This window comes from Hippocampus bargibanti, linkage group LG12 (assembly GCF_051943395.1).
Source record: "Hippocampus bargibanti isolate YZ-2025 linkage group LG12, ASM5194339v1, whole genome shotgun sequence".
Lineage (NCBI taxonomy): Eukaryota > Metazoa > Chordata > Actinopteri > Syngnathiformes > Syngnathidae > Hippocampus > Hippocampus bargibanti.
The window spans coordinates 21,277,836-21,300,899 of NC_142745.1; the positions used below are offsets into that span (position 1 = coordinate 21,277,836).

General features: G+C 43.8%; 2 protein-coding genes across 3 annotated transcripts; both read left to right on the plus strand.

Annotated features, from left to right (window-relative positions):
- Positions 1-1,332: 1,332 nt before the first annotated feature.
- Positions 1,333-6,469, plus strand: cidec (cell death inducing DFFA like effector c). 2 transcript variants are annotated; one of them, XM_089010310.1, is made up of 6 exons: positions 1,333-1,401; positions 3,968-4,050; positions 4,128-4,281; positions 5,072-5,221; positions 5,913-6,103; positions 6,190-6,469. In XM_089010310.1, the coding sequence occupies exons 2-6, from the start codon at positions 3,995-3,997 to the stop codon at positions 6,365-6,367; spliced, it is 729 nt and encodes a 242-aa protein (XP_088866436.1). In that variant the 5' UTR covers positions 1,333-1,401; positions 3,968-3,994; the 3' UTR covers positions 6,368-6,469. The 2 variants fall into 2 exon arrangements, with proteins under 2 accessions (XP_088866436.1, XP_088866434.1); XM_089010308.1 differs by lacking the exon at positions 1,333-1,401 and adding an exon at positions 2,844-3,234.
- A 2,593-nt stretch (positions 6,470-9,062) lies between these two features.
- On the plus strand, positions 9,063-20,616 carry LOC148890868 (protein transport protein Sec61 subunit alpha-like 1). The gene is made up of 12 exons (XM_089009960.1): positions 9,063-9,526; positions 10,250-10,317; positions 10,400-10,465; positions 13,985-14,063; positions 14,169-14,300; positions 14,390-14,499; positions 15,815-15,968; positions 16,033-16,193; positions 17,123-17,320; positions 19,954-20,145; positions 20,236-20,312; positions 20,375-20,616. Exons 1-12 carry the CDS (start codon positions 9,520-9,522, stop codon positions 20,559-20,561), a joined length of 1,431 nt encoding a protein of 476 aa, XP_088866086.1. The 5' UTR covers positions 9,063-9,519; the 3' UTR covers positions 20,562-20,616.
- Positions 20,617-23,064: the final 2,448 nt, after the last annotated feature.

Here is a 23,064-nt window from a genome sequence, read left to right on the forward strand (position 1 = left end):
CCAACGGAGCTTGTGCGCCATCTTGTGCGCTACATTGGAGTCCCGACGGCTAAAATTGATATGGAAGGACTTCTTTAATCAATTGCAAACATTTATGCTTTCCTCTTCAGTACTACAGTAAAGTCTCGTTATATGGATATTCTCGGGAGTCGGAAAAAATATCGATATTACCGGACTATCGATATATCTGATCCTGCCGCATGTAAATTTTCTCCTTGCGTTCATAGAAATAGTATCATAATAAGCAGTACTATCGATATAACCGATATCGATATAACGAGACTTTACTGTATTTGAATCATATTCATAATTGGATGAGTAACAAGAAAGCATCTTTTCCGAATCTGAACTCTCTGAAGCCATTGTTTCGATTCTGGAGCAAGGCAGTGTGTGACCAATTGTGACATCCCGAACAAGGTGGCGGGACTTTCTGAATGCCCAGTTCCAAGCTCATTTTGTGGCAGTTTTGGGACAGTTGTAAGTCATTTTTATTGGTGTTTTGCATTTGACTAAAAATATCAGGCTGCGTGTTTTGGGTATTTTAGATGCTATAAAACGTTTTTCTGATGTCAGTTAGGAGAAAAAAAATGGTGTCGGTTGTCCTTTAAGTCTTGGCGCATTACCCACTCCCCTCGAGGACATGATCATGTTGGGCTCCTCCGCTGAGCATGAAATGTGATTTGCCAGAAGGAAATTAACTGTTCATCTGAGTCATCTGGAGGTTGAGCTGCCTTCTTACATTTATTTATTTATTTAAATGACCTCCCTTACTGCAAACAAAAATACACAAAAAAAAAAACGCACCCTGCACTCATTCATCACCCGAAATCATGTGTGTCAAACTCATTTTTCGTTTTGGTTTTACTTGGGGCGGCTGTTATGACTTAATTTTGTGAAACCTAAAAGTTCAATCACAGACACAACAATGATGCACAACGAGATTTGAAGTGATGATAAATCACTTGATATCATGATAAATTAAATGTGACAATTAGACATTTTAGGAAGTATCGTGTTGGATAACATGCTTGATTTGCTTTTGGGGGCCGCATGAAGTAATGAGGAGGACCATTTTACGACTTCCGCTTAATACCGGAAGTTAGAGGACACCCCAAATTCTGCAATAATAATATTAATAATAATAATAATAATAATAATAATAATAATAATAATAATAATAAATTAATTAATACATTTCATTTATAAGCGCCTTTTAAAACTCTCAAGGACACTTTACAGTCACATTATTATTTTTGTCTACGGGTGAGCAGCGTTACCCACACGCGCCAGCGTTTACTCAACCCGGAAATAAAATAAAGTAATCACCTAGAAACGCGTGCCAGGTGTGTTAAAGGGAGACTTACGTGCCCGTCGGCGACTGGGCGAGCAAACAACCTTCACGTAAGTCGGACTTTTTTTTTTCCTTTCTCAATGCACACATTAACTGTATGTTCGAGGTATCTCTTAACCCACGTTTTTCAAATCGTACATACTTAATGTTAGGTTAGAATACTACAAGCTAATATTAGCGTTCACAGCATTTAATCTTTTAACAATTTTGCACGGAATTAAATTTACCTTATTGCGTTTTAGCCTAACAATTGGCGCCTTCATTGTGAGAGGGATGACCAAAAAGTCGGCAAGTTACTCACAGATAATTTATTCCTAACACTTTGATCTCATACAGATCGTTACATAAAGTTGAAGACTGTCATTTTATCACTCACACTGTTCAGTGCCAACTCTTGTGCTTTTTATTCTTTTGCTTTTATTTCAAGAGCCTACCCAAATGGTAAAATGAGGAGGGGGCGGGGGCTGGGGCAGAAACGTCACCAAGAAATAAAATATCAACATATTTTTAATATATGTATCGTACCAAAGTTAATGTGAACTTTGTCTTTAAAATTGGCTTCTCAGTTGCTGTTTTTGAGATGATACTGAATATGTTCCTTTTTTCTGGCGGGAAGAGGCCAGGATGGTTACCACAGCGAAAACAATTTCACACTTTTCTTTTTAGCACTGGAGACACAAAAGTGTCTCTAATTCAACCAGGTATTCACTTTTTTATGTATTATTAATAATAATACATGTCATTTATAAGCGCCTTTCAAAACTCTCTAGGTCACTTTACAGTCACAGAATAAGCTTTTCTGTGGGTGAGCAGCGGCAGCCACACGCGTTTTTATTCAAATGAATAAAAAGCTAGCTAATGGCTCACAGACAGCTAGCTAGCAAACAGATAGCTAATAGCTAGATTATCAGCCAGTTAGCTAATAGATAGCTATCTTGCTAGCTGGATATATAGCTAATAGATCGCCAGCTAGCTGGATCGATAGCCAATAGTTTTGCGTGGCATTTGTCGCTCTGCCCCCTAGCGGCCAGCGCCCGTACTGTCCGCTCCGCCTGGCTGCTTCCAACAAGCCCCCCCTTATCCTTTGGGGGGGGGCTGAGCAACTGGAGAAACGAGATGTCCGACTGGATATTAATTACCACGGTGCTTGGTTCCATTGGTTTTCTCTTTGTAAAAGAGGCTTGTCTTGACTCTTGTGAAATGTGCTTTCAAAATGCCACCTTGAATGCACCATATTTTTTTTTTATTTTTTTATTTTTTTATTTTTTTTTTGGGGGGGGGGGGGTTAACCAATATTTGCGGTTTTGTGTCAGGAATGTTAGCACAGAAGTTCTCAAACCAACCCCAGTACATAATTTTTATGAACTTGTATCCACTCTGGCTTGGTGCGAGGCCAGGACATTCAAGGGGGGTGTTTTTTTTTTTTTTTTTTTCTCAGTTTTACGCAATGACACTGATGCCGTTTAACTTAACTGTGCAAGGTTCATTTGCCAGCTGTCGCCACCGTGATTCACAGTCGCCTGTCTGGAGGAGGGAGCGTGTGCGTTTTTTGCAGAGGCTTAACTTGGCATATGAAGATTCCGGCGACCATTACAAGGATTATTTTGTAGAGGAGTAATTGGGAAGAGCCGCTGCAGCTTTTTTTCGCCCCTAAGAGTTACCTTGATACTTTTTACATGTTTCCATTTTGAATGAGCAGTGTGCATTTCTTTTCTTTTTTTTCAACACGAGACAACTTTGAAGCATTGTGTGAGCTCTCAGTCGTACAGGAGTGGTCCATCGATGAGAAAGTTTCTTCAGCCGTCATCTGTACTTCTGTGAAGGTGTCGGACGTTTCGATTCTTATCCAAGAAGCTTTGTCAGCGAACTAAAATCTTTTGCTGGTAATTTTGCCTTATATATGTCCCTACTGTCCTGACGTGGCGGTGCCAGACTCTGCTGTGATTGGTCCCTGCTCTCAGATTGGGGGGAGCAGAGGATGACTCCCTGCGGCTACACTGATTACTTCTATTGTCCTGCCAGAGTATGGGTCTACGACTGACCTGATTGCCGCGTTTGATCTGGTATCACCTCATCAGCATAACTAAGCCTATGTTGCCGAAGAAGTCGCTTGCTTGTAGGAACGATCCAAATTGAACATCACCCCACCATGGCGATTTAGTGAAGGGTTTTGCAGTTTTATGAAAATAGCTTCTTTTACTCCCCTTTCAAACCATCTATTTTCTTTCGCTAAGATTTTAACCTCATTGTTGTCAAATGAGTGTTAGCTAGCTTTTAGGTGCATATGTACTGCAGATTGAGGCCCACTAGTATTATCCCTGCGGCGTTGATAGTCTTTTTTGAGAATTTGTTTAGTCTCCCCAATGTTTCCCTCTTTACAATTTCCATTTTTACAATGTATTGAATAAACTACATTACAGTAAAGTCTCGTTATATCGATATTCTCGGGAGTTGAAAAAAATATCGATATAACCGGACTATCGATATATCCGATCCTGCGGCATGTAAGTTTTCTTCTTGCGTTCATAGAAATAGTATCGTAATAAGCAGTACTATCGATATAACGAGACTTTACTGTACTTTGTTTTTCATTTGAAGCATTGTGTTCATTCCCAGCTTTGTCCTGTGGGTTGTGGAGTTCCAATGATGGATTATGCGCGCAAGTCTCTTGACTTTCTGAGCCTGTCGTCCTTCTCCAAGTAAGATGAGAAAGAAATGAGGAAAAAGCACCTGGCGTCACCACCTTCTCCTCCCATCCTGTGTACTCCTCCATCAGGCGTGTGACTGCTAGCATGTCAGCCAGCGCATTTGTGACCCAGCAGCTTCTGTCAAGGCGAACGTCTCGGCCAAAACCGTTCCGCGTGACGAATGCTGACCGCAGTTTAAAGAAGGGGGTCATGGCGGATGCGTTGGAAGACCTGATCAACAAGGTGCGTGCAGAGGGATCCGAGGAAAAAAGGCCCACCGCTCTGGGAATCCCTTGATCCCATTAGTTATCCATTTGCTATCTATCGCCTATCTCGCCTGCTAGCAATCACCCCCCACCCCACCACTTCTGATGGGGTCTACTTTAATAGCACTGTTCATAAGACTGGGGAATATTTAGCTGCCAACGGCAAACTTTTGTGTCCCTCCTGGTGCCATAGACAGACGGCACACGACCGCATCTTAGTCACAGGATAAATTTTTCTGCGGGTGAGCAGCGGCAGCCACACGCGCCAGCGTTCACTAAACCCGGAAGTAACTCAAATATCTAGAAAGCCGGCCAATCGATGGCCGGCAGATACCTAGCTGGATGGCCGGCCAGCTATATACTTGATAGATGGCTAGCTGATGGATAGCAAATAGCGAGCAAATGATGATAATAATAATAATAATACATTTCATTTATGGCGCCTGAGTAGGCTGACTATCTGACTGGCTAGCTATCTACCGAGCTATCCACTGTCTGGCTAGGTATCTGTTCGCTATCGATTGGCTCGCTATCTAACTAGCATTCTGTCCATTTGAGTTACTTTCGGGTTGAGTGAACGCTGGCGCGTGTGGGTGCCGCTGCTCACCAGCAGAAAAAAACGTATCCTGTGACTGTAAAGTGACCTTGAGAGTTTTGAAAGCCGCTTAGAAATGAAATGGATTATTATTATTATTATTATTATTATTGATTCATTGGCGCTTCAGCCGCGGTTCCCGAGTGAATGGGTCAGTTTGTTCGCCATACAGGTAAGCGACTCATTAAACGTGGTGTGCGCCAGCGGCCTGGTCCTGGAGGAAGATGGCACAGGTGTGGACACGGAGGAGTTCTTCACGACGCTGCCTGAAAACACTGTCCTCATGGTGCTGGAGAAAGGACAGAAGTGGACCCCGCCCCAGGTATGTGTGGCCGCCTGCCCTGGAAAGTGGCCATTGTTTGAAATGACGCCTGCCCGGAGGCCCGGGGCCTACAACTTTTACGTCGGGCGCACAACTTTCAAAACGTCTCGGCCTGGGTGGCCGACAACTTCTTCAAGGAAAAAAAAAAATGTTTTTTTTTTTTCAAATCAAACGTTTGTTTTATTCAATAAAGCAAAAGCTACAAGCTATGTGGACTCCTCTTTCTAAGCGCCTCGTCAATTTGCATACTCGGCACGGCAGCCAATCGGAAGCCTGTTTCGTGCTTCGGACTATACCGTGACTGTAAAGTGTACTTGAGAGTTTTGAAAGGTGCTTAAAAAGAGGAGTCCATGTGACTTGTAGCAGACAACGCAACGCAATGCAAACATTGCATTGTGCACCATGACGACAAACGACAACTGGAGCAAAATCTTCAGCAAGGAATAGTTACCATGAATTGAGCAAGGGAGCATTTGTGGTAGGTACTTCCTTAATTTTAAAAAATCCTTAATACTTTGCAACAATGTTTTTTTTTTGCGATTAGTCGTCTTATTGTGTTTCAAGTTGAAAAATGGGGCAGGCAACTTTTCAGAGTTGTCTGCCCTGGTGTCCGCTAACTTTTTGTCGTGAGTTTCAGACACTGTCTTGACCTACTCTTTTTTTTTTTTTTTTTTTTTTTCTTTTTCTCAAGAGCGGCTCCTCCGGAGGTGAACTCAGCCATCTCAGGCCGCAGCGCCGGATGGATGTGGCCAAGCTGACCTTTGACCTGTACAAGAACCACCCCAGTGATTTCATTGGCCACTTGAATATCAAGGCGACGCTGTACGGCATTTACTCGCTGTCATACGAAGTGCGCTGCTCTGAGGCCAAAAAGATGTTGAAGTGAGTGCCTGAGGTCCTGCTGCACGGCGCGTTTGTCACATGGGTGTGTCCTCCTCATGCCAGGCGTGTTTGTGTGGTGCTTCCAGGGAGGCTCTGCGATGGACCGTTTTCTCCATGCAGGCCACAGGCCATATCCTGCTGAGCTCCTCCTGGTACGTGGAGCAGCTCCTGGAGGAAGAGAGCCCTGAGGAGGGCCTGCCGCTGCATCGGGAGAGCCCAATGCGTCGACTGCAGAGCTTTCTGTTGCGTCGGGCAACCTACTGATGACGCAATCAAACCACATGCTCTTCCTGCATGTCAACTGTAATGTGCTGGAGATAAACAAATAAAGCCAAGTACTTTTAGTCCCCCCTGCCCACTTTTCGTCACGTCTCAAGATTCTGAATGGCAAAGTGTAGCTTCTCGTGTTTTGGTTGGATCGCTGGAGTGCTATACTTTTAAGTGTGTATATATATATATATATATATATATATATATATATATATACACTTTCACAAGTTATTAAACTGGTTGAGGGACGACTATGATTCTTTCCTTTAGAAGACTCTAAAAATTGACAATTCAACATGTTGGAATTAACAGTGTCTAAAATAACGTCTGCCCGGATGCCCTGCGCGCATGTAATTTTCTCCTTGCGGTCATAGAAATAGTATCGTAATAAGCGGTACTATCGATATAACCGATATCGATATAACGAGACTTTACTATATATATATATATCTCATCTCATTTTCCGTACCGCTTATTCCTCATTAGGGTCACGGGGTTGCTGGAGCCTATCTCAGCTCTCCTCGGGCACGAGGCGGGGGACACCCTGAATTGGTTGCCAGCCAATCGCAGGGCACACAAAGACATACAACAGTCACTCTCACACTCACACCTAGGGACAATTTGGAGTGGTCAATCTGCCTGCCATGCATGTTTTTGGAGTGTAGGAGGAAACCGGAGGACCCGGAGAAAACCCACGCGGGTCCGGGGAGAACATGCAAACTCCACACAGGGAGGCCGGACCGGGACGCGAACCTCTGCACTGTGCAGCCGGTGTGCTAACCACTCGACTACCGGGCCGCCCTATATATATATATATATATATATATATATGTGACGGGCGTCACAACAGTGACTGTCTTCATCTCCACGATGCTGCCGTATTAATGAAGACGAGACGCGTGGATGTGTCTTTTTATTTCTTTTATTTCTGCAACACAGTATGGCAGAAGGGATGGGTGAAGTCGCATGGGTTTCGTCTTGTGATTAACCTGAATCTCCTCGAGATTGTTCTCAAATGCAAAACATTGTAGATAACAAAACAGAATTAACAACATGTGATCGTATAGTGGTTATTTACAGAAAAAAAGAATACAACACAATTTCGCTGTTATTTACAAGATGTCCCTGAACGCATCATAGGCGGAGACTCGGCAGAACACGCGGTGCGCTTGTAATGGCTGGCGCACAGTTCAACCCGCCACGGACACTCACGGGCAAATGAAACACGACACAAGAAACTAAATATTGTTCAATAAAAACGAAATGAAACAATTATTACCTGCAACACAGTATGGCAGAAGGGATGGGTGAAGTCGCATGGGTTTCGTCTTGTGATTAACTGCGCAATAGAAAAGCACATGTGCTCCAAAGTTCGACTCGACAAAACGTGAAGTAAATAATGACACAAAAAGTAATCTGGACTCGAAATGAATAAGGGAACTAATTAGATAACACTAGACAGTACAAAAGGGGAAACAAAATAAGATATTGTCATGAAAATGCGCGTTAATCAAGACCAACAGTAAATTGCTACTCATTCTGAATCTCCTCGAGATTGTTCTGGAAACTATGGGCGGGACATAGTGCCACACTGTGCGCCATTGCGTCACTTCCTTCATAATTTAATAATCTAAGCGCACAACTCCGTTACATATATATATGGCCTAAACTACCAGTAAGACTTTAGTTTGCTGACGAAGTTTCTTGGATAAGCGAAACGTCCGACACCTTCAAAGAAGCACAGATGACGGCTGAAGAAACCATTTCATCGACGTAATGCACACTGTTGACAATCGCAGTCGCGGCTCACTGAACTTTCATTTTGCTAGTGGAAGCTCGGTTGACCGCAGTAGAGATTATCCATCCATCCATCCATTTCCCGTACATTACGATCTCGGGGGCGCTGGAGCCTATCGCAGCCGTTTTCGGGCACTTGGTAAAAGAGATTAGTGACAGTTAAAAGAATGGCTGCGTGGTAGTGATGTGTCGTTCGCGAACGAGCCGGTTCTTAGAGCCGAACCTCTCAAGTGGATGAAGAGAGCGGTACCTAACAAGGAGCCCGAAATGGGAGCCGACTTTTTTGTCCTCTATTCCCCACCCCCAGTCTTCGGTTAAAGCCGCACGTGATTGGTCGATATCGGTGGTAGAGGAGGGAGGGGATAATTACAGACACATGCAGCAGTCACGAGAAGGGGGAGAGGGGAAGTTATTGTAGACAGGTGGACAAATGTTATCACATTATGCTGTTATTGTTATTCAATTATTATATTTTTTACTAGTTGGTATGATAGCATTATGATGAAAATCAAATTAGTGACAGCTGATCATCAGACCAGAGTAACCACAGGGAAAGTGACGATTAGTGGATGCTCTCTGTGCACATATAAATCAAGCCACATAAATAAAAATATTTGAGATAGTGTATTTTTTCCATGAATAATTCGTTTTTCACATTATTTTACATGATTTTTGGTAGTTAATTTAAGCAAAACAAACAAACAAACAAACAAACAAACTAACTAACTAACTGATGAGCCATTTGAGAGCCATAAGAGCCGGATCTTTTTTGTGAGCCAAACCAAAAGAACCGGCTCTCTGAAAAGAGCCGGAATTCCCATCACTACTGCGTGGGCCACCTGCTTTATGAGCTACGGGGGTGCTTCCGACCTTGCTAGTATAAAGCGGGTCGGAAATGGAGACGCTGAAAACGCCTGACATTCCCACGGTGACTTGAGCGATATTTTCCCCAACGCGGAAGTAGATAGCAAGAGCGTTTATCAGGAAGTGTCTTCTTCGCGTACCAGCCGGCGTCGTGTGTTTAGAGCGCACACTAGTGTAAGCGCGCCCTCTTTGGGCGTAGCGACATCCTCGTCGCAAATCCGATTTCTATTTCACAAAATGCAACGAATGGCTGGTTTATACATTTAATTGGCAGTGGATGCAATTCGACAGTCTGACTACTGAGATACGAGCGCCACCCCCTCTTCAACACACACGTCGCAAAGCAGTGACGTGTGTTTAGCGGCTGGTGTGGTGACGTGTCTCTCGATCGCTCTTTTCTCTACGAGCTGCTCGATGGAGTCGCACTGACTCAAGGCATCACGACAACTGGTAACATTCACTCGCGGAGTCGACACAAGGATACCATGGGAAGTACGTGCTGATTATTGCAATTCCCCCACCATACCACCAAATGTTGATGGCCATTCCTGCGGTTGCTCTTTTGAAAACGTGAAGCGAATGGACGGCGTGCTAATTGGCTAACCGTCGAGCTAGCGTACGCCAGAGAAAATTGTCAAGTTTTTATCCAGATCTACGTCGAGATGTTGAATAACTAAAATGACGTGTCACGATCCAGAGCCATTCCGAACATCTAAGCCATTATCTGACCACACACTTTGCTGCTGGAAAGTAATTTGCGCGTCCCGTTTGAGTGGATGCCAACTAGCCACATGCTAAAGTCGTGAAACATTCAGGTTGTTTATAATAGATCGCTCTCTCGCTTTTTTTCCTTTGCAAACCCATTTGTCAACGGTGCGCCCGAAAGGCATGAAATGAGAAAAAAATCAAAAGCTGTCAAAGTCTGTCTCGATGGGAGTTGGCACTAGGTGACCTCGTAAGATGTCCAGGTCTCGCAAGCGAAGTGGCGTTGGTGTATTTTTTCAATCACCGATTATTCTGTTAGCGATATAAAATAAAAGGGAAGCAACGCAATCCCTATACCATCTGGACGCTGACCAGACCTTACATTTGGTTCGTGTGGCAGCCGCTTGCCGAGTGATGACGTAGAATTACGACAGGTCGCGCTGTATCGAAAATGCGCGAAAGCGGACTTTGCCGTGATTGTTCTATACCTACAGTATCGCTCTTTTGCAGTTAAATTTTTGGAGGTCATCAAACCGTTCTGTGCGGTCTTACCTGAAATTCAGAAACCAGAAAGAAAGGTAAGCCACTCGCTCGTTTGTTCCTTGCATACCATCAGTATCATGCGCCGTTCATTTTAATTCTCTTTAACATGTATCTCAGATTCAATTTCGAGAAAAAGTACTATGGACAGCCATCACACTCTTCATCTTCCTGGTGTGCTGCCAGGTTAGTTTTCTCGACCTTCCTCGGGTCTGTCAATGTGGGTTTTGTCTTGTTTGTGGCAGATAACCCTTTATTTCGGAGCACTCACTAAATTTGCATTTTACAGCAGCACAATTGAAAGGGGTGGGGAGGAGGGTGGATAAAACAGTATTCTATGCACAATATCAGATTAAATGGTGTCAATGGTAAATATCCTGGGTGACAGCCAACCATCTGCCCCACTGCATGCAATGGTGTATGTGTGTGTGCGCGCTTTTGTGTGTGTAGATGTTTGAGGGGCAGAATCAGTTGTTGAGAGGAGCATGTAACAAAGTATAGTCTTTACGGTTTTCAGTCAGTTGGATAACATCAGAGCAGAAAGGACAAACACACAAGCTGGTTAATTAGTTGTGATGAACTTGCAGGCCCAACAACAGCTTGAAAGTGAGTGTCTGCGTATGTGCATGTACACATGCATGTAAGTTATTTTTCTTTCCTCTTATTGTTTTTATTGTTGTTGTTGTCAACATGTTTTAAAAAGGTCAAACTTGTACTAAAATCAATTAAAACTAAACCAAAATAAATGGTTAAAAACGTTTCATTAAAGCTAACAAATTCGCTCTAAACATTGAATAAATAATTACCTAAATGTTGTTTTATTCATTGTATAATTGCTAAATTTGCGTACAGTATTCTGTTCAAATGCATTCAAATGGTGAGTATAATTTTTTGCTTTTTTGAATGTTGCTGTGCCTATTACCATTTTGTGTTTGGGAGCCTTTTACTGAGCGAGTTTCTTGTTCTGTAGCCACAAAGGGACATGTGTCTTCTTGTGACGGTCCCAAGCCCGGATAAATACAGAGGGTTGCATGGCCAAAACAAACATGCGGATCAAACCTCTAAAGATGGAGGACACTGATTTGCTGTGCCGACCCCTTGAAGAGAAAAGCCGAAAGGAAAAGAAGAAGACTCACTAACTGTGGTTACCCTTAATGGTCTTTTAACTAATGTCCAAACAAAAGAATAGGGAATAAAACCAAAGATTCTGAAGATACTAAAAGGAGGTGAATAACAGTACCTTACTTTGCAGGGCTTTATTAAAAACTATGAGTCAGTTGGCAACACAAAATTCCTACTTAATTCAAACCAATAAATGCTTCAAAAATTACTGCATCCAAAAGATAGGCTGCCAAATGAAAAACAAAGTAATGTAGTTTATTCAATACATTGTAAAAATGAAAATTGTAAAGAGCAATACATTGGGGAGACTAAACAAATTATCAAAAAAAAAGACTATCAACATCGCAGGGATAATACTAGTGGGCCTCATTCTGCAGTACATATGCACCTAAAACAGACATCGGCAAACTACGGCCCGCGGGCCACATACGGCCCATTAGGCTTTTTAATCCGGCCCGCCGAACTTGCCCAAAGTATAGTAAAAACAGTGCCTGAAACTCATGACAAAAAGTTAGCAGACAACAGGGCAGGTAAGTGAAAAGTTGCCTGCCCCATTTTTCACAACTTAAAAAACGATGAAACAACAAATCACATTAAAAACATTGTCACAAAGTAAAGTTTTTTTAAAATCAAGAATGTACCTACTACAAATACTACCGTCCTTAGTTTACGGTAAATGTGCATGGCTGTAGATTTTGCTGCAGTAGTCGATTGTCATTGTGGTGTACAATGCAACGTTTGCATTGCTTCCTACGAGCCACTAAGCCCCTTAGTGGCTCACAAGTAGGTATTATTGAGCTTGAATATTTCGTTGTGTAATACGTTTTGAATGTTGAAAGTGATTCCATTTTTCAATAAATATTGATTTCTTTAACTTTGCCCCTTCAATGAAAACTTATTAAAAACAGACGCAATCTTGATAAATCACAGTGCATATGTTATTTTAATCTATTTCCATTTCCTCCTCCAAGTATCTGCGAAATAGTATGTAAACGCCATATTCCTTGAGACGAATTTATTAACTAATCAGGGATATTTTTCACATTTGAAAGACAGTTAATAAATTGGGTTGTAGTGTTCTTACTGTGCTATGAGGTTGTACACACTACATTTGAAGGACAACTGGCACCATTTTTTTTGTTTCCGACTGACATCAGAAAAACGTTTTATAGCATCTAAAATACCCAAATCAGGCAGGCTGATATTTTTAGTTAAATGAAAAACACCAATAAAAATGACTTCAAAATGAATCCGGAAATGGCCAGTTTCAGAAGGTCCCACCCCCTTGTTCGTGACGTCACGCCAAGACGTCTTGCCTTGCTCGAGAATCAAAACAATGGCTTCAGATTCGGAGAAGATGCTTTCTCTTTACTCATCCAGTTATGAATATGATTCAAATAGTTCTGAAGAGGAAAGCATAAATGTTTTCAATTGATTCAAGGAGTCCTCCCATATCAATTCGAGCCGTCAATGACAGCAATGTAGCACCCAGAAAATGCAGAAGATTGCGCCCAAGCTCCGTTGGAAATGGGTTGATTTGTCAGCTGGGAATTTGTGTCAGCGAATATCAAATAGTTGTCTTGGTGCAACACACAACGATTTACCATGGCGTTATTTATGTTTTCCTTCTAATTTCGCCACCAACACAGATCAACACGAAGTTTTCAGACCAAACAAAGTACCCAAAATGCATTGTGTGTCGCTTTCTCGGTCAGGGGCGGTCCAAACGTGACGTCACATGGGGATCGTCATCAACTCGAAAACAAGACTTCATGAATATTCAGCGCAAGTCTTAAAACTTAAACTATAGCTATATGCGGTGGAATCTTTGTAAAATATGCTCAGTCGAAGTCATTTGAAGTGATATTATAAATTATGGACATAACTTGTCCGGTGGCGTCGGTTGTCCTTTAATGCTTTAGGTTTAGTATTTCCGGCCCAAGCACTCCCTCCAAATGCTCCTGGCCCGGCCCCTCTGTCAAATTTTAGAACCCAATGCGGCCCGCGAGTCAAAAAGTTTGCCCACCCCTGACCTAAAAGCTAGCAACCACTGATTTGACGACAATTAGATTAAAATCTTAGCGAAACAAAATAGATGGTTTGAGAGGGGAGTAAAAGAAGCTATTTTCATAAAAAAGAAAAACCCTTCACTAAATCGCCATGGTGGGGTGAGGTTAAATTTGGATCGTTCCTACAAACGACTTCTTAGGTAAACTAGGCTTAGTTATGCTGATGAGGGGATACCAGATCAAATGGGGCAATCAGGCCAGTCGTAGACCCCATACTCAGGCAGGTCAATAGAAGTAATCAGTCAGGACAATAGAAGTAATCAGTGTAGCCGCAGGGAGTATTCCTCTGTTTCCCCCAACCTGAGAGCAGGGCCCAATCATAGCGGAGACTGGCACCGCCACGTCTGGACAGTAGGGATATATATATATAGGGCCAAAACTACCAGCAAAAGATTTTAGTTCGCTGACGAAGCCTCTTGGATACGAAGTGAAACGTCCAACACTTTCAAAGAAGTACAGATGACGGCTGAAGAAACCTTCTAATTGATAACCCTTAATTCTTTCTCACACTTAGATTCCCCTCTTTGGCATCATGTCCTCGGATTCGGCAGATCCCTTCTACTGGATGCGAGTCATTCTGGCTTCCAACAGAGGTGCTTGGACAAAATCTGTGTTTGGATTTTTTTCCAAGTCTGTCTGTGTCAGGGATGACTACGTGGCCTGCGGCCTTCGAGTGCTGACTTTGTTTGCGTCTTCAGGTACGCTGATGGAGCTGGGTATCTCGCCCATCGTCACCTCGGGCCTCATCATGCAGCTCCTTGCTGGTGCCAAGATCATTGAGGTGGGAGACACCCCCAAGGACCGCGCTCTCTTCAATGGTGCCCAGAAATGTACGTGTAACCCAGAGCTAGTGTCTGATGCCGGTTCATTCGTCGTGGGCAACGCTATTGTAAATTTCTACTCCTCCGCACTGTCGCAGTGTTTGGCATGATCATCACCATCGGGCAGGCAATCGTGTACGTCATGACTGGCATGTATGGGGACCCTTCGGAGATGGGTGCTGGAATCTGTTTACTCATCATCATCCAGGTGAAAAGGGTCACGATTGCTCGAACCTGCTCACTCTAGAATGATTTTGAAGAGGCGCCATTAGTTTACAGCCCTCACCTATCGTTTGGTCCCGGCGGATAAATTAAGAGAAAAATACTTGTCCGGAGACATCGGTTGTCCTTTAAGAGAAAAACAATCAAGGTTTGACAATGCGTACGGTGATGCTAATCCAGCCACACAGATGTTGCATTTAAATGTAAAAGTTGAGTACATCAGCAAATGTTTCTCGTTCTTGGGTGCCGATCAGTGCGAAGTGTCCATTTTGGAGAGAAAAAATGTAATTCATAGACGTTAAGTTATTCTTGCTTGTCACTCCCCTGTTGTGTTAGTTCCAAATAAACAAACAAAGGTTGGACCGACAAACCATGAACCAGTGATACCTTGGCTTATTAACTTAATTGGTTCGCAGACAGTGTGTTAGTTGAAAAGTGAGTTTCCCAAAAATGTATTTCCCATAGGAAACCATTAAAATGAGAATAATCCGTTCCCAAGTCCCCATAAAACATAATTTTCTACTTTCTAATTTTCTAAGCCTTGAAACTACACAAAATATACCTTATTTTATGTATAGTAAATGTGCTATGGTATTATAATTAAAGAAATAAACTGTACTGTATAATAAAGTCGTTGATGGCTTGATGGAATGGAGTGACCGGTTTCATCAGCATTAAACACTTGATGAGGAACGTAACCTTCTTTCACCATCTTCAGGAATGATCCCTTGTAGGTGCTTCCTCTGTGATAATTTTATCTAGTTCCTCATCAATTGTGTTCTGTTTAGCTGGGTTGATAGCCTTTTGCATCAAGTGTACAGATGGCTTGTGCGGGTTATTTGTGGAGCCTGATTGATGGGAATTTTAACCTTGCAGTCTACACTCTGCCTTCGAACTATCAAAGTTGAAACAAGTCCAAATTTCGCTGTTTTCTATCCATTTTATCAGTCTCTCTCTGTTGTCTGCCTGTCTCTTTAATGTCCCCCCCCCCCTCACTGCTGCGTTCTTGACCAATCACGTGGCTTTAACCGAAGACTGGGGGCGGGGAATAGAGGACAAAAAACAGTCGGCTGCCAGAACGCGCTCGTTCGCGAACAACATCACTCATTTTGGCAGATCCGTGTGTATCCCAAAAAAATAGTTCCTATGCCAAGGTAAAATTTTCATAAATGTAACGTTCGTAAACTGTAAACTGTTCGTCAGCCAAGGGGTTCATAAACTGAGGTATCACTGTATTGTGGTGTAAGGAGTCTGAAGACAGAGTTGGTCGGCGTTTGCTGAAGGTGTCTCGATTTGTTCAGCTCTTTGTTGCAGGTCTGATAGTCCTGCTGCTGGACGAGCTGCTCCAGAAAGGCTACGGCCTGGGCTCGGGCATCTCTCTCTTCATTGCTACCAACATTTGCGAGACCATTGTCTGGAAGGCTTTTAGCCCCACCACCGTCAACACCGGACGAGGTCTGGCCGCCAATCGGGCACTCCCTGAACGAAGGTTGAAATAGCCGTCCTCCGCTTTGCGCAGGGACTGAGTTTGAGGGCGCCATCATCGCACTCTTTCATCTGCTGGCCACTCGCACGGACAAGGTGCGGGCCCTGCGAGAAGCCTTCTACCGGCAAAACCTGCCCAACCTCATGAACCTCATCGCCACCGTATTTGTCTTTGCCGTGGTCATCTACTTCCAGGTAAGTGTCGCATGCATTGTCGCCTTCCGGAGGCCAAAACAACACGGCAGGTTGAGTGAACGAACGCTGGTGCATGTGGCAGCCGCTGCTCACCCACAGGAAAAACTGATCCTGTGACTGTAAAGTGACCTTGAGTTTTCAAAGGCGCTTAGTAATGACATGTATTATTATTACTATTATTTATTAGCTATGTAGCTGGCTCGCTAGCTATCTCGCAAGCTAGCCATTAGCTATCTATTAGCTGGCTAGTTAGCTTTCTATGATTGGGTTGAGTGAACGCTGGCGCACGTGGCTGCCGCTGCTCACCCACAGAAACTTATCCTGTGACTGTAAAGCGACCTTGACAGTTTTGAAAGGCGCTTAGAAATGACATGTATTATTATTATTATTATTATTATTATTATTATTATTATTATTATTATTATTATTATGATCATCTATTAGTGAGAAGGTTTCTTCAGCCGTCATCTGTACAAAAGTGACACTTTTGTACAGATGACGGCTGAAGAAACCTTCTCATCGATGGACCACTCCTGTACGACTGAGAGCTTACACAGACGGATCATCTATTAGCTATGTAGCTGGCTCGCAAGTTATCTATTAGATATCTGGCTGGCTAGCAAGCAAGCTATTAGCGATCTATTAGCTGGCTAGTTAGCTTTCTATGAGTGGATTGATTGAGTGAACGCTGGCACGTGTGGCTGCTGCTGCTCACCCACAGAAAAGCTGTGACTGTAAAGTGACCTTGAGAGTTTTGAAAGGCTTTTAGAAATGACATGTATTATGATGCTGATTATTATTATTATTAAAACCAAAAAAGAGCAACAGGGTAATTTGGCAAAGACAGAAAAGCAAGAAATGGAGAGATTTGCACTGGTTGGGCAGGCACAAAATGGACTGATGTTGCGCGTCTGCCGAAACTTCATCAGGGCTTCAGGGTGGACCTCCCCATCAAGTCGGCCCGCTACCGCGGCCAATACAACACCTACCCCATCAAGCTGTTCTACACCTCCAACATTCCCATCATCCTGCAGTCGGCCTTGGTCTCCAACCTCTACGTCATCTCCCAAATGCTGTCAACGCGCTTCAGCGGCAACTTTCTGGTCAACCTCCTGGGAACGTGGTCTGTAAGTTTTAGTTATGTGTCGGTCGTTTTCTTAGTACCGGATCTCTGAAGTGAACGAAGAAAGCCGGTTCCTAACAAGGAGTCGGAAATGGGAACCAACTTTTTTTGTCCTCTATTCCCCGCCCCCAGGCTTCGGTTAAAGCCACACGTGATTGGTCGATATCCGTGGTAGAGGAGGAAGGGGAGAATTACAGACGCACGCAGCAGTGAGGAGAAGGAGGGAGGGGGGACGTAAGGGTAGACAGATGGACAAATGTTATCACATTATGCTGTTATTATTCAATTATTATGTTTTTTACTAGTTGATATGGTAGCATTATTAATATGAAAAGTTAGTCATAGCTGATCATCAGACCAGAGTAACCACAGGGAAAGTAAACGTTAGTGGGTGCTCTCTCTGCACATATAAATCATGCCATATAAATAAAAATATTTGATATACAGTGGTACCTCGGTTCTCGACCATAATTCGTTCCAGGACCCTGTCCGAAAATCCATTTTTTTTCGAGCACTGAAACCACCTCTTTGCTCCTGTCACTTGCGAGTTGACAGTGGGGGCGGGGGGCTGCCTCTCCCGGCCGTTCTCCACCCGCTGTCATTCTCTAATCACGGACACGGGGCATTTATACGGTTCGCGATCACCTCGCCAATGCCGGATGATTGACTCAACTCGCCACCGCACCTGAACTCTTCCTTCGATGCCCGAGTGTATCCGGTCCGAGGTATTTTCCCCACGTCCCGTAAATTTATGTCATCTTCCGGGATTGCGTAATTTTGCACCCTTGTGTGCCATTTGCTTTTTGGCGTAGTAAGCGGGTCGGATCACCCCCTGCCTTCTTATTCGCTGTGCTTTCTTTGATTTGTGAATAAACATCCTGCTTGGGTAGTACGTGTCTGTTTTGGGATCCCAAACATTCCACTACGTTCCGACGAGTCATCTGCCGTCACTCTCGCTCGGAAGGTGACAGCTTCGGATGACTCTGCTACAGGATGTTCTTTTCTCTTAAAATATCTATCCAATGACACTTGCTCTCACGCACACAGTCACATCACGAGATTTCACAGCCTCCTTAGTCTTTAATATCGTACTGATCGTAGATTTCGCCATGCTGTATTCCCTCGCCAGATCAGACACTCGCACACCTCCTTCATACTTTGTGATTATTTCTTTCTTAAATGCAATAGTTGTACGCACTACTTTTCTTTTGTCACTTTAAGCAGCACTTATTTTCTTTGGAGGCATGATTAGGGGCTAAAACTCTTCGTACACCTATATTAAACGCTAGAGCAAAACGCAGCACGTCCGCTAGCGACAACAGTTGGCCCGTGCGCCGCTCAGCTCCCCACCCTCGCGTACGCACTCACGCGTCGTATTGGCGTTCGAACACCGATTGATGTTATAGCGCCGAAGCAAGAATATCTGGAATATTTTGTTCGAACACCGATTTGTTCGAACACTGAGGCGTTCGAGAACTGAGGTACCACTGTAGTGTATTTCTTTACATGTGTAATTCGTTTTTCACATAATTTTACATAATTTTTGGTAGTTAGTTAATTTGAAGGACAACCGACACCATTTTTGTTTCCTAACTGACATCAGAAAAACGTTTTATAGCATCTAAAATACCCAAAACACGCAGGCTGATATTTTTAGTCAAATGCAAAACACCAATAAAAATGACTTAAAGTGTCCCAAAACTACTTCAAAATGACCTCGGAGATGGCGAGAAGGTCCCGACCCCCTGTTTGTGATGTCACGCCAGGACGTCTTGCCTTGCTCTAGAATCAAAACAATGGCTTCATATTCAGAGAAGATGCTTTCTTGTTACTCATCCAGTTATGAATATGATTCGAATAGTTCTGAAGAGGAAAGCATAAATGTTTGCAATCGATTAAAGAAGTCCTTCCGTATCAATTCGAGCCATCAGGACTCAAATTTAGAATGGGCTGATTTGTCTGCTGGGAATTTGTGTCAACTAGTATCAAATAGTCTTGGTGCAACACACAATGATTCACCATTGCGTTGTTTATGTGGTTTCCTTCAAATTTCGTCATCAACACAGATCTACATGAAGTTTTCAGAACAAAGTACCCAAAATGCATCGTGTGTTGCTTTCTCGGTCTGGGGTGATATCACGTCAGGAATACAAACTACATCACTCTGGATAGCACTAAATAACTGTGACAGACTGGAGAAAGGAGCAGCAGCATGTATTTTGTTTTTATTTCATCCTTTGCTGCTGTGAAATGTAAATTTCGCCACTGCAAGACTAATAAAGGAAAATCCAAATCCAACTCAAAAACAAGACTTCCTGAATTGAATATTCAACGCGAGTCTTAAAATGTAAAATATAGCTATATGCGCTGGAATCTTAAAATACACCCAGTAGAAGTCATTTGTCCAGAGGCGTTGGTTGTCCTATAAGCAAAAAAAAAAAAACCAAAACAAAAAAAAACTAACAAACTGAGGAGCCATTTGGGAGCCGTAAGAGTGAGCCCAGCCAAAATAACCAGCTCTCTGAAAAGAGCCGGAAATCCCGTCACTAGTAAGTTGGGGTCAGGGGGTGGAATCCCGAAGCACCCGCGCTCGACCCCACCTCACATTGCCATCCGCCTCTTGTCCTCCTTACGCAGGACACGTCGACCGGTGGGCCAGCCCGAGCCTACCCGGTGGGCGGGCTGTGCTACTACCTGTCGCCTCCGGAGTCCTTTGGTTCCGTTCTGGATGACCCGGTCCACGCCGTCATCTACATCGTCTTCATGCTGGGCTCCTGCGCTTTCTTCTCCAAGACCTGGATCGAAGTCTCGGGATCCTCCGCGAAAGACGTGCGTCTCATGTGCGGGTGTGCCGGGGGGAGTCTCCCCTTCGCCGGGGGCTTGCTTTCACGTTTTCTCATTTTTGTGGCTGTGCGTCAGGTGGCGAAGCAGCTAAAAGAGCAGCAGATGGTGATGAGGGGACACCGGGAGACTTCGATGGTGCACGAGCTGAACAGGTGAGGTTCAGGAAACATCTCTGCATCATCACTCGCCAGTCAATGGTGCTTCCCGTTTGCAGATACATCCCCACCGCTGCTGCCTTTGGGGGCCTTTGTATCGGAGGCCTCTCTGTCATGGCCGACTTCCTGGGCGCCATCGGTTCAGGCACGGGAATTCTCCTGGCTGTCACTATCATCTACCAGTACTTTGAGATCTTTGTGAAAGAGCAGAGTGAAGTGGGGAGCATGGGGGCGCTTCTCTTCTAGAAAATGCCATGTTTGACCAGTTGACCATGTTGCAACACCTCCGTACCGCATCACTCTGGTGGGTTCCGTCTTTTTTTTTGGGGGGGGAGCAGCTCGCACTTATCAGTTCATGTTGGATTGCGGATGAATTATTTCATACCTTTTTGTCTGTCTAGCAAGAGACCCCATTGAGTTTTCTCATGGCGGTCAACTTGGTATTTGTCGCCAGGACATTTTTCCATCTTATCAATCACGGTGCGCTCGACTAACCCATCAACTGTTCTCATCAGCGGAAGATTCCCTCAATGTGTGCGCACATGGGGCATTTTCTTCCACTAAGAAGATTATGACAAATGAAGAATTCCAGACATTTGGATGTCTTAAGGAAAGCCATGTTATCATTGGATGGGGATTTGTTTGCGAGATGTGACGAGTATGAACAAAATTTTCTGTTATCTTGGGCAAGTTGTCCACTTTCTCGACGTTTGTATTCTCAATGATGGGCCGTTTATATTCACCCTGGTCCTCGCTTCAGTTGGTTGGATGCAAGTGCTTTTGTCCTCCACCATTTGCTGGTCAAGTTAAGTGATCGTCTGAACCGTCTTGATTTTTTTTCATTCCCGGACTGAATCACTGAACAAAACTGCACAGTGGGTCTGTTTGATATGGATGCAAAGAAAATGCTTCATTTTGGTTTTTACTTTTATGTAACAGACATAATTGTTATTAAAGTTTGTTTTCCAACAACTGGAAATCTTTTGCCTTCACTTTCTCATTGCATTCAAACTATCCTGAAAGGACAACGGACACCTGGACATGTTGCGTCCATAATTTGTGAAATCACTTCAATTGACTTCTACTGAGCTCATTTTACAAAGATTCCACCGCATGTAGCTATATTTTACGTTTTAAGACTTGTGCTGAATATTCAGGAAGTCTTGTTTTCGAGTTGATGACGATGCCCTAAGTGACATCACGGAGGGAACGCCCCTGACCGAGAAAGCGACACAATGCATTTTACTTATTATACTTATTTTTGTGTGAAAACAGTGTTGATCGCGAAATAAGAAGGACAACTACATAAATAACGCAATGGTGAATCGTGTGTCGCAGCCAATTGCGGTAACACGCTGTTTTATGAAAAATTGCCTTGTTACAGATTCGGAGAGATCGCAGCAGAGAAATGACCACAAATAACGACTGTATATATATAAAAATACGTATTTATTGATAAAACACAGCAATTTACAGCATTTCCCGATCATGAGTAATTACGCTAGACACAAACTGTCACCTCTATGCCCCCACGTAAAGACTCCCAACATCACGGTTAAGATCCAGAATAGTATACCTTACCGTTGACAGAGGGCGGAGAGCCGGCAAATACACCCTGTAGAGTAATCTGGACTGGAAAACCCAAAGCTGGACACTCGTGCACAGTTCACAGCAGACTCTAACCAATATTTAGGAAAACCCCATCTTATAGACCCACTCTTTGCTAAGACAGGTGGCCAGCCTGTCCACGCAGGAGATAAGTCATTCCTCCTCCTTTTCCTCAGCCCCGGACTAACGAGCAATTTTTGGCAGGCACACAAAGGCGTGTGAGAACAATGCTCTGATCTTACCGTGAAATGGGCATCTCTTTCCCTACATTACATCAACAACAGAACTTCAAAGTCTTAAACCAAACGATACAGAATACAAGCGATTAAAAGTCATTTAACATTAAAATAACCACGAGAATATCACAACGACTAGTTGTAAACTTAATTGTAAACATCGTGAACCCCCTGCCCCCATCCGACATTTTTGCGTGTACGTGTCTGTGTGTCAGTGTTAACTATGACATTCAAAATGATAAATTGGTAATGTAGCAGTTGAGGAATGAGAACACACGGTCGATTGGAGTACGTCTTTATTCCAACTGCTAACAAGTAGAAGAGAGACAAAACGGAAACTGCAGTGAAATATACAGTAAAGTCTCGTTATATCGATATTCAAGGGAGTCCGAAAAAATATCGATATAACCGGGACTATCGATATATCCGACCCTGTTTGCATGTAATTTTCTCCGTGCGTGCATAGAAATAGTATCGATATAACCGGGACTATCGATATATCCGATATCGATATAACGAGACTTTACTGTATGTGATATAAACCCGCCCCCTCCCGTACACCTGCTGGGTGAGATGTCTGGTCCTAGTGCCCGCCACACAGCCCCCCCCAGAACACCCAGAAGGACAGTCAAGGCGAAAATCTTGCAGGGGGCTTGACCAGCCTGCCACAACGACTATGCAGTCCGTGGTGAAGGTGAAATTGCTCGGGCAGGTGATCCGGGTGAGAACTGAGTGGGGGAACGACACTCAACCCTGGCATGCCGCGGAGAGGCTGGAGGTTTTGGAGGGCGTCCGCGACGTGGGACCTGGGCCGGCGAAACGTCCTCGCCTGCAATTATGTGAGCCGGCTTGAGTCTGTCTATTGAAATGCCCTCCCTTCTCCCACCCATATCGCGCACAAAACT